The sequence below is a fragment of the Aphelocoma coerulescens genome, chromosome 4, assembly GCF_041296385.1.
Source record: "Aphelocoma coerulescens isolate FSJ_1873_10779 chromosome 4, UR_Acoe_1.0, whole genome shotgun sequence".
NCBI lineage: Eukaryota > Metazoa > Chordata > Aves > Passeriformes > Corvidae > Aphelocoma > Aphelocoma coerulescens.
In genome coordinates this window covers 63,437,084-63,449,710 of record NC_091017.1, presented here as the reverse complement: position 1 = coordinate 63,449,710, position 12,627 = coordinate 63,437,084, and the positions used below count along the sequence as shown (strand labels likewise).

Genomic DNA, 12,627 nt, shown 5'->3' with positions numbered 1-12,627 from the left:
TTGCAGCAACTCATGTACTTCAGGTTATGGACACAAGTCAGTGTTCCACTGAATGAGCTCAGAGGTCTGGGAATCTTACAGGATTGACTCCTGTACAATAAAGCCATTAATCTTAAAAGAGAAACTACGTTGATTTCAGTATTTTTGGTATGCCACATCTTTGAATATTTAAGAGCAAATCACCTGTTAAAGCCCTTGCACATCTTCAGAGCTGCTCTTTTTCTCTCTTTGGTACAAGTCATTTGCTGCAGATGCGTTATTTGATGTTTCAGTTCACCTACTTTATTAACAGCTTTGCCTTGGGAATTCAACATAGTTTTCATATCTTCCATGGTACCAAAATTTACATTTCAAGTAGCATAAATAACTTGCAGAATTTCCAATATCACTGACTACTAACATGAGAAATACTTTAGAATGACATTAATGAGCATCTTACCTGCTTTATGCAGGATTTCCTTTTCTTGATGTGAATTTCTCTCTTTGACTACACTTAGATCTTCTTCCTCTTTTTTCACTATACATTTTGATCCCAGAATTTCTTGCTGTGTTCGCTTAAGCTACACTTCCAAATCCTAAAATATGCATGACATTACTTCCACGTTTATTACATATGTAATTTTCTTGTGATAAGAAATAAATGGTCATTTTCTCTCTTGGTGTTCCATGACATAAATCATGTACAGAGCTGGTTTAAATGCATTTTTTGCTCTTCCATACGCTTAAACTGCCTCTGCTGCCAGAATATTTTTGATGTGGAGCCCTTCCCTCACATGTAGTTGGCATCATTGTAAAGTGAATACCCATCAATAGTTACCATCTAAAAGATGTCTGAGATTATCCTAAACTTGAAATAGGTTATGCTTCTATTACTTTCATGACAACTTATGCCAAAAATTAATTAATATTTAGGGTTAGTTAGTTAGGGTTTTTTTCAGTTGCTGAAATACAACAGTTTGTAACATAATCCATTACACAGGTGCCTAAACTCAAAAAAAAATTGGGTTCTACAGACTTTGCTGGGAGTTGTCTTTCCATAACTAAAGAAAAAAAATTGAACCACATTTAATGTTCTGTTTCTGGAGGTTCTAGTTTCAGTTTCAGATGTCTAGGATAATACTGCAATACTCACTCAGATAAAATTGCCATTTGTTCCTATATGAATGACAAGTAAAACCTCAGGGTTAAAACTAACTTGTATTTAACAGTCTCTGTAGCTCAAAACTTCAAGGTAAGCTTGTTACTTTTACCTCTGGCATATATGTCAGAACTCTTCCAAAACTAGACTGAACAGATCAGACTTAATGACTTGTCAACCTTTGTATTCTCCCTTCTACAGTAAAAATAATAAATGTGCACTAATTCATCATAAGGTCTCAAATCTCTTGGAACACACTAAGAAGAAAACAGAAAAATTCATCTTGTTGAAACAACAGCCCTTTCATCCTTCAAGCCTTATAATAGCTTTTCCTGCTAGTATTTACTAATGCTCAAAAGTATTTCTGATTAAAAAGATGTTTCTATTTCCCTGTCTGCCATTGTCCATAGAAGCCTGAAAAAAATGTATTTAATGGTGGCATAAGAAATAGACAATTTAGAAAGGAGAAACTTCTATTTTTTTATTTAAACTGTAAAGAAACAGAAAATAACATCATGTCTAACTCTTTCCCTCCTTCCAGATTTACCCTAGTCTGAGGGTATCTCTTCAAAGATTCAAGGCAATATTCTCCATTAGTATGTAAATCAGCCTCATTCCACAGACTTACAGGATTTGAAATGTACGAGTTGAGCATATGTCATTCAGAAAATATTTCCGTTTTATCCAGTTGATACTGAATTTAGCAAATAAGTTGCTAATGGCACCACCCTCTTAGTTCCACTTCCTATAATATTTTACATTATTTATTCCTAAATTATTGCATTTCTTATACAATAAATCAGAAGAGTAAACCATGTGCCTAAATTTTCATGTGCTTATTCTTCATTTTCCCTGAATGTTACCTAAAGCACCCACAAAAAAAAAATCAAAATCTTCTTTTCTCTCTTCCCCTCTAATGCTTCCAACTTCTACAGAGCCAGGATACTTTTTAGTATTGAAACAGGTATTACAGATTGACTCAATTTAAAAAAGGGCTTATCTGCATCTCTGCCATTCATTGTATCCTCTCCACTTTTCTCTAAAAGATAGAGGTTGTTCTGCTACAGATCTACACACTGAGACAATGAAATCTGAATAATGTTGGGGAAGGTGTATTCAATTCATCCTCTGATCTTGTAAAACAAAGAGGCAGTACCTGTATTGAAGGCTGAACTCCCTCTAAGAACATCCTCAAAGAAGTAGATCAGAACTCTGCATCATCAGCAAAATGATAGTGGCAAGCAAGATGTGAGGGCAGATGGTGAAAACATTTAAGAGCTGTCTTGGATGAACACAGCTGACTGGGCTGACCCTGCTATCTGCAGAATTCTGGGGCTCTCTTCCTCTAAAGGAAGTAAATCTTCTCCCCCGATTAGGGTACAATTCTTGTTATTCTGTGATACTCCAAGTCTAGACCTTCAAGGTGTTTTCTTATCTAATATGCAAGATTGCTGACATAGGGCTGGGGGCATGTCTGGTAGGTGAGTTTATGTGATGTAAAGGACTAAAAGTATCAGAAGGAAGTTGAACTGTTGAGGACAGAGCATGGCTTGGTGCTCCAATTTCAGCACTGTTCATCAGCATCTCTCCTGAACTCTGACCTCATGTACCAAAAGCAGCTGTTTGGCAGATTGCCCATGACATGGCAACCTCTGAGACTGCATCTGACACATGATGCAACCAGGAAGAGTCTGCAGAACTGTGCTGCAAATGTGTGAGATACACAGCAGTGAGGGTGGGCAGGCAAAGTGCAAGGTGAGAACTAAAGGTGAAAGTCTCATGGCTCAGCACATGAAACTTCACAAGTGTAAAGGACACTTCATTAAATGGCACTTGGTACAAGCCACTGCTGCAAGAGTCATACAAAGCACTTGATTCCTAAACTGCCAGCTCAGGTCTCTTATCTAACCCTGTTCATATCCATGAACTGAGCTATTTGCAACCACAAGGAAAAAGAAGGAGGTACTCCGTAAACACCCATTGGTAGTAGTAGTGACTGCTTGCTGTTCTCGTCACATTTCTGGGCAGGAAAGGTAAAATTCTGTTCAGACAACAGATAAATTTTACCTCACGGGTCCCTCAGGGAATACAGTCTAGTGTTCAAAGTGTTCTCCTAATGAGTTACTAATCACCGTAACTCTTTAAAGCTGTGAGCATTATATCACTCTTATCTCCTTTCTAAGCCTCTAAAACTGCTTTACTGTTTAAAAAGCATTTGAATCAACATAATATTTAAATTACCCTCCTCTCCCAAACTTTAAAGAATTGATAATTTTCACTTTCTCAGGCAGAGATAGGGATTACAGTCTCATACTCTACCTGTATTCTCTCCTTCAGCTTCTGGGAATGCTTCTTCCTCTCATTTATCTTCTGGCATTTCTCCTCTAGGTCTGCTTCCAGCTTCTTTACCTGCTGCAGCAAAAAACCTTCCTCAGTCTCTGAGCTCTTCTTTTGCTCTGTTTCTTTTTGCTGACAGTTTGTTTCTATCACAGATTGCTGCATAGCTTTTTTCAAAGTCTCTTTTTCTGTCTCATAAGGGGCTTGCAGTTTGCTTGTTTTCTGAGTATATTCTTCAGCTGCTTTCTGGTTCTTGCTCTTCAGGTTTTCCATCTCATTTATTACGGTGTGTCTTTCCACACTACATTTTTCATCTAAATTTAATTTTGTATCTAGACTTTCTCTTCTAAATGCTTTGCATTCATTTAGCAGTACATCAAACTCCTGATTTAAATGTAGAAGTTTGTTTTCAAAGGCTGCATTGGTATCTACTGTATCTGTAGAAAGGCCCGTCTGTGCTTGTTTCACTTCTATTCTTGACTCCTTCGCTTCTGCTTGCTTTTTACACAATCTTAACTCTGCCAAGGCTTCTTCCTTCAATCTCTTGTGTTGTGCTACTGAAATTTCAAGGGCCTGAATATGCTTTCTCAGTAACTGTTCTTCTTCAACTTTGCTTTTACACTGGAGAATCGTTTCTCTTGTCTCAGCAAGAATATTCTGAATTTCTTCTTCATGAGCCTCTCTCAGAGCCTGTATACTGTCTTCATGTTCATCATTCTTCGTATTCAGGGCATATATCACCTATCAAACAAGAGAAATAGAAAAGTAAGTTATCTTGTGAACAGTAGCTATTAATCCAGTTACTGTATTTATCAAGGTGTTAAACACTAAAAGAGAATTACTGCTATAGATTAATATTTTTTTTGTGGTGGTGGCTCTTTGTGTTGTTTTTGGGGTTTTTTTCTGCTAGGAACAGAAAGGACAATTATAAACTGCAAAACCTTATAAGAAAGGAACACAATACTGTGACAAACAGTATTTTTTCTCAGTTTTTGTCAGAAATTTCTTTTTTATTCTAGGTAAGTTGTCACTTCATGTCACTAGTTTGATCTCTAATACAAGGAAGGAAGTTGGGTCCCTTGTCTAGCTAACCAACTCCTTACTTGAAGTCCAGTTCATCTGTCCTTCAGTGCAGCAGGACTACTAAAGGCCACGTTGCCTTTAGCATGACAAAGTACTGGGGACAAGTAGTGGCAAATCTGAACAGTGAAACCTGAGGTCCTGACATCCAGTTCCCGTGGACCAAAATCACTTCGTGATGTAAATGAAAGTATGAAAAGCAGATTAAATTCTGCACTCCTGGCTCCAGTCAAAACACCATGAAAGATGCACTCCTGGAAGTCACATTCCTGACAAGTTCGTTTGGTCAGCATTTCAGGGCAGGTATTACCTGACTGCAAGCATCTTTCCACTTGATTCTGGGAAGTGTTCAGGCAATGAGTTTCAGGGGTTTTCCCCATCATTTCAGTAACAGCTATAAATCTCAAAACAGCTTTTAGCAGATCCAAGCGACTCTCTGATGACAATACGTAATTTTTCCAAACAACTGATTTAAACCCTGTAACATTTTATTTTCTTTTTAAAAATGCAGAATAATAATTTTCATGACTGTAAGACATTATTACCCTAAGCAGGCTTCTTCTTTTACCATAACATACACCAAATATCTCTCACAGAAGCTGTTGTACAAGCACCCTACTATTTTTTCAAAAATAAAATGCAATTTCTAGCCCATGGTAGTCTGAAATGAAGAGTAAATGTCCATGTTAAATTTACAGGACAGCTACACATAATTGCACAACAGAGTAACTGCCTTGAAAAGACACATGCTTGTCTTTTCAGATCTCCACTAAGACATATGGGGGCTAATCCAGTTTCTACTGGACGTAGTTATCTAACTCAAGGAGAACAACACATTATGTAAGAAGGTTTTCCACTTGCTTGGTTGGTTAGGGGTTTTTAGGGATAAATTACTGCTCTAAAAAAAATAGGTTTGGAATTTTTACACAAGTTTGACAGACATTTTCAGTCTGGCCTGAGCTCACAGAAGTTAATCAAAAGATTTTTAGACAATGTTTAAGAAAATTGTAGCCTTAAGTAAGTAGATAAATAAATAAATACAGAAACAAGGTCACAATTATGCTAGAATTGCGGCCCTATAATCTTCAAGCCTTCATCAGGGCAAGTCTCAGTTTAGAGTCCTGTAAGTGTCTTGACCAGAATAAGTGTCAGAAGCCTGCAATGTGTTATATAAGTCCCGAAGATGTCTTCAGAATTATTGAATTTGCTTGTCTATGTCCAACCACTTTTTGTGCTATCTGTATATGAATAACATATTGAATTTCAATCAACCATAAATGAAAGCAAACACATTAATATATTTTGTGTGTAGTCAACTTCCTCCCTGGCAGTAATGAATTAGGTACAGAAGCCTTAAAAAGTCACAAATACAAAACATGGTCTGAATATATTTCTGGATAAACATTTGACAAAATAGAGTAACAGCATCATATTTCAGAAATATATGAGATAAGTTATTATCTACATTTAGATAGGTATATTCTGGGGCCTTAGATTACAAGCCGTTAATTCTTCTCTGTTATTTTTAACCATTTTCCTTTGAAATGGAAATAGTTACAGTATACTGAGCAGATTTCTTTATCTCACTAACTAAAATCATTCCATGAACAGTTCTTATCAATTCAGGAGACAGACATTAAAACTCCAGGAAGATTAGTCTCGCCCACGTTTTCCACACTTTTTTTTTTTTTTCCAGTGACCAGTAACTAGGTTGGGCAACTCTTCAGTCAACTAGGTCATATTTCCGTATTTCATTCCACCAGTAAAACAGAAATGAACATCTAGCCTTTGTGACTCAGTCTTTCACTCGATAAATTTATCTAGTAAATCACCATGGCCTGTCTCATACTATGTTGTGTTCAGGTTTCCTCTAAAATCTGACTCATACAGGTTTCCCAAATTCCACTAAGCATTGGACTACCACCAGCATCTTAAGTGAGTTGTCTAAAACAATGGAAGAAACTGGGCTCCCTACCTCACCTATTATTCCTGCACACTGTTCAGTAGTGGCTAGAACCACAATGAAGCATTTTGACTTGCATGCCCTTAAATTTAATCTTCAAGCCTGAGTGCTGAAACTGACTCCTCCATATCTTAACCTTCTTAAAAGATTTAATTTTGAGACGGCTGCTGCTCTGTACTTTATGAAATTTAAGCCCTTCACACATGCCTTTCACTCCCTACTGAATACAGCTACTATATTCCTATTCCAGATACTTCATTTTGAAGACTGCAGTTATACGAGATGAATCCAGTGCTTTATGTGCTGAAAGGAAAAATACTGAAAAATTATTTCAGACCAGCACCTTGTGAATGTACACTAATGTGGTATAAATCTCTTAACAGTTGTGTTGATAAACAGCTTTCAATAAGCAGCTCTAAAACTGATTGTTTGACAGTACAGACAGAATAGCTTTCAAATGAAAAGAGCACATCACTGCTCTTGGAGTTATTAGCATAATACCAATGGCTTCTGCCTCCTTACAGTTCTCCAAAATCAAATGGATTGGGAAACACTACTGAATTTATAGCACCTGAGTGTTGTATGGCAGGTTGGTAGAAACACTATTACACACGTAGACTTGAATATGAAGAGTGCAGTGAATGCAAATAATTTTTATTTGTCCCATTTTATCCTCCAAATGCTGTAAATCTAAATAACATTTCCTTTCTCATTTTCCTTATGGTGATGTAAAATAACAAACAAACAAGAAAAAAAAAAGGAAACATTCAACTGCACCTCAACAGTGAAGATAGAGTTAAAGCACTGAAATAAAAAAAGATTCTCTTCCTACAGTAGTGTTAAACACTATTCTTAGAGGAACCTGACTATCATAATGAAAAAAATGGTTCTAGCAGGTTGCTTTTCTAGCTGAATAGGAAGTAGGACAATTTGGTACGGGAGGTGAGGAGTGAGGACATTAAGATGAATCGAAGAAAAGCAAATGATCATAAGTGTTCTTCCTTCAGGCCCAAGCTAGTAGACACAAAGCCCTCCTGACAAAAAAAAAAAAAAGGGTTAAAGCAAAAAACAAACCAACCAACCAAAAAAACGAAACAAAAGAATGAGAAAAGGCCCTGGATGGGGGTGCCAAACCAGGTACTCCCAGCAGCACTCTACACAAAGCAGGGAAGGAGACAAACTTCTAGTACTGAGGAGGAAGTTTTTTAGACGCTAACTTATGCCAGCTGACTCTATGCATTATCTCCTTTTCACTAGTAGCAGCAGCATCTTGTCTTTACTAGCAGGTGAATTTGTTTCTTTGAACTCATCTTTGTCTACTTGCCAACCAGACCAGAGCAAAGTGAGGTAATGATCAACATGTCAGCCTTAAATGGTCTCTTTAAAAGCAAAGGACAGAGAAATTATCAAAAATAGCTTTGGTTATTTAAACAAATGGCCCCTCTCTGCCTTAGCTGCCTTTGTCACCAACTCTACAGGCTTTCTAGAAAATAAACCCATCTCCCACAATTTATTAATTAATTAATACTCTAACCTGTCTCCCATGTTCTAACACTGAAGAATAATATCTTTTAATTAAGGTACAGGCCTCGGCTATGATTACCTACAGTGCTGATCCAATTTTACACCTAAGCTGATTTCATACATAGGTGATAAATTATGAATGATACTGCTCTAAGGTATGACCTGGGACCTAAAGAACTAAGTCTCACCTCTCTCCTTGCATTCTCTGTGGTTCCCTGAAATCACAGGAATAATTTCATGCATCCAAATACTTACAGCAACTGTTGATAACATAAACACATATGTAGTGTCGCATAGTATAAGAAAAGCGGTAAAAAAATTGTCACTCCAAACATCCCAAAGGGTTTCAGAAGAGGTGTATTGCTGGTATCCTGCACCAGAATGAACCCTAATTACTATAATAAAATAGGATTTTGCTCCAGAAGGTTCTCTTTTATTTCAGGGTAAATCTATATCCTTGCATCCATGATAATAAAGCCCTTCAGACCCCGGAAGGGTGATGTGGTGCAGCACAGAGGTAGCCAGTGGCTCTGTGTGAGATCCGCCTGTTTTTAGATGATCTGATGTCTCTTGGGCAGAGGCTCATGGTGCAGTGTGTCACCCTCCTGAATGCCCCACAGGCTTTCCTTATCTAGAGATTCATAGTAGAAGGGGGCAAGTTGATCTTACTTTCTGCAAATATGAGTATGTTGCCCCTTTTCCTACACGTACCATGTATTACAGTCAGTCCAAAAAATACAATGAAATACTAAAATGTATCAAGAAAGTATAAGCATAAAATGTCTACAAGTTTCTAATATATTTTGGCACGGTTTTTTACTTTTGCTGCCACTCCTTTGCTTCCCTCCCCCCTTTAGTTTAAATTTAATACAAGAAAATAACACAGGTACATTTATTTGGTCCCATTTTTTTACCTTCTTATTTTTCTGCTTAGTGTAGTGTAATACTGAGCACAGAAAATCATAGTTTAGTGGTTTATGTATTGCATTCAATCTCTCAAGTGTCATCTAACATAAAATGAGCTCTGGCCTAAATTTTACTAAAGAGACATCCAGCTGTCCCTCATTTGTATTTTACAGTTTCTAATAAGCTAAACAGAATAATTGCCAGGCAATTTAAGAATTAGGAAGGTAAAACTATACTGCAAGAATATTTCCACAAGCAGAGCAGGTGCTAAAAAAGGCACCAATAATTTCAGGAAAGGAAAAATATGCTGTAGAATCACAAAAGTTATTTGGGAGTCCAATAAGTGTCTTGACCGCAATAAGTGTCACAAGTCTAATCTGTGTTGTACAAACCCCAAAAATGTCTCCAGAATTACTGAATGTTTGTCTATGTCTAACAACTTTTTGTGCTATCTGTATAGAAACAACATATTGGGCACCAATGCTACATCTCAACAATTTCAGCAAAACAAAAATATATTGTAGAATCACAGAAGTTAATTCTAGAAAGAGACTCCTCTGCTGGGAAAATCACAGGCAGTTTGCTGCTGAAATTGCTTCTGGAACTGTTCAATAAAACCTACTGAACTTTAATCCCTTCTCTTTACACTGGTCACAAATCCATCTGCTATGACTGGTTGTAAGCAGTGCCTCATCAGCATGGCAAGAAATACCTCTTCCTAAACAGTTAAGGAAACATTAAAGACTTCTCCAGATCTGACATGGAAATTCTGAGAGAAACTGGTGGTTCTGAAAAACAGCTACCACAGAAGGAGGTCTGAGGAGGCCACTAGTAATTACTGCAAGGAGATGACTGGAGAAACTCTACATGTTTCATTCTCAGGAAGATGTTTCCTGCATACTAGAGGGGATTCATCTCACCCAACATCATCTGTTGCATCATCACACATCTAATCCAGGTTAGTCAAAGGAGAAAGACAGGTTCCTCCAAAGGACAATATTTTCTTTCCCAACACAGATGTCTAAATCAGGGAACAGAAGTGAAATTAATTGCTTCATGGGTTTATATCTCTTCTGCATATCCCACTTCCAGCTCTCCCTTCTTCTACAGAGCTGAGAGAGTCCCATGCAAAGGGAAAAGAGTTTCCATATCAGAGGCTGAAACTGATAAATTGCCTGTTCTCTGGGGTTTCTCTCTATCCTGCACTAGTGTCTCACTTCATACTGACTCCATTCCTATATACCCATTTTATGCTGTTTTACCAACAATTTACAAGCCAAAACAGATATTGGGTGTTTATTAACTGAATGCAGTTTATTTTATCTTCCATCTAAATTCCTTATTTCTTTCCATTTTGTTTAGGTGTTTATGACTCTCTTTGGATTAGTAAAATCTATTAATTTTAATATGCTGTTTATTTTTACTTCCAGGTCATTACCTACTATGTGAGACGATGCAAGATCTAGCCCAGGTCTTTGTAGTATCTGCCTCCCTACATTATGATGTTGTAAATCTTTTTTACAGCTCCTGGCTCATGTTGTATCTTATATGTCAAAATCCTTTTCTACATATACTTGAAATAATTTTTCAAAACCCACTATTATTTTTTGTAGATTCTGTATGCAATTAAGAGATAGAATAAATAAAATCAGTCAGCATGACATTTACATGAAATATATTTCTACTTCTTTGTTATCCCTGAGGTGATTCGAATTCATGTTGAGCATATTTATCAGGTTAAGCTGTATTCAAATGTTATCAGAGGACCACATTACTTTTCAGTAAAAGCTAAATTAGGTCAAATGTCTGTCTATTAAAAACCACAGAACTAGATGAAAACACTTGAAAAGATCATGCTTGGACACTGAAAAATCAATGTCAATAAACACACACACGTATGTAGGCAAGCAGAAAGGCCAAATGGTTTGATTCCAGAGATCTTTCTCTTCACATTTTGCAGGCTCTGTCTTGGTGAAATGCTTGCTTAACTCCTTAAGATCTCAAATATCCCTGTAAATCTTAGGCTATTACAGTCTTGGACAAGTTCAACTTTATCTTGGGAAGCTCTTTCAGATGTATAAAGTGCAAGAAGTAGAGCATCTCTCTGACACATTTATATCTATGTCCTCTGTCCATTGTTGTCACTGTAGACCAGTTGAATTTTTAGTACACAAGTGAAGTCGCCAATTCTGTGTAAGTAGAAGGGGAATGAAGACCTCATTTGCATGAAATTCACTGATAATTTAGCTCTGGTTTTTGTTACATATCAAGCTCTTCTAGGATATAAACCTATCTAAAACTCATAGAAGTTTGATTTCTATTATGCTTCAAAAATAGGAGTTAATTCATCTCATCAACCAGATTTAAATACAGTGGTGATAAAACTCATTTGCCAAAATAACACTCTACTTTGTGAAATGTTTCATTACATCCCAGACTTTTAAAGAACTTTAATGAGTCTAAATGGCAGACATCTATTCAGTGCTTTCAGAAGTTTTGTTTGGTTGTTTTTTTAAATTATTCTAGATATTTACCTGAAATTTTATGCTTCCAAAACACCTTTCTGATTTGCAGATTAAGGTAAAGTAACATTGTCCAATTTTACAAGAAATACAGTACCCAAAGAGACTTGTCAAGTAAGCTCTCACTTGATTCCCATTTTTCCAAGTATTTAATTTAAATATAGTAGAATTTGGAAGTCTTGAAAATATAAATTGTAGAACTGTTGATTTAATTACAGCTTGAGGTGAAATAGATTTTTCCCAAACAAATACATATTTTTGTAGAGACAAATATTATAATTTATTTAAAACACAGTATTTATTGCAAGTTTTGCCCTTTATGTAGACCTGTGATAAGCATAGATAAAATGAGTCTTGTTTCTTCCTAATCCAAACTAACGCATTACACAGATTGGATCAAATTCTTACTCTCCTGTAGTTTGCATTCTCAGAGAGGATTTTTTAAAATTTAAAAGATTTCTTTATACATTCTAGATACTTTGCTAATTAAGAAAAGAAACCACCAGAACCCTCAGGTATCTATGAATTTATGACACCAGTTTTTGCTGGCACCAAGACTGAAGTTCTTGCTGCTGTAAGCAAATTCAACTAAAAGATCACAGGGATTCAAGAAGTGATTGTAAAATGTATTGAATAAAAATCTAGTTAGGGCTAGGAAGTATTAAGATACTCTGCCAATCTTTGGAAAATCTCACAGATCAGTGCAGGCAATGAAAATACTTTAGGCAAGAGCACCAGATGCATGTCATATTCCTGTAACTCTCTGGGCACCATCAGAATCAAAGTGTTTTTTAAAAGATATTTTAAAAGATATTTTTCTTTCCGTTTTTCTCCTCACTTTAAAAGCAGCGTCACTGGAGCCCAAGTCAACACAGTGTTATGAAGCTAAAGGGCTACATAACAATACACATCATAATACTACACTATTACTTCTGTACCCAGGACATTTTTACACAAACATTTGTAACAGTTAAATGAAGCTAGATTGAATACAGCCACTACTCACATTCCCATTCCAGGAAGATATTCTTATTAAGCATATGCGGGACACCTTCTGGGATTGCATCAATGATCACAAAACCAAGAAGGTTTAACCACCATTTAGCAGCAGAAAAAGTGGAAGCAGTCTGCAAAGAGTGTAATGGCAATGTACCAAG

The 12,627-nt window shown here is 36.5% G+C and overlaps 1 protein-coding gene across 3 annotated transcripts in view; it reads right to left on the bottom strand.

Moving 5' to 3' along the window:
- Positions 1-12,627, bottom strand: part of FAM184B (family with sequence similarity 184 member B) — a 41,756-nt gene that overhangs the window by 22,227 nt on the left and 6,902 nt on the right. For all 3 annotated transcript variants that reach the window (XM_069012206.1, XM_069012207.1, XM_069012208.1), the window contains exon 2: positions 3,458-4,216. In XM_069012206.1, coding sequence (XP_068868307.1) covers positions 3,458-4,216 — 759 coding nt within the window. The remainder of the gene's footprint in view (positions 1-3,457; positions 4,217-12,627) is intronic.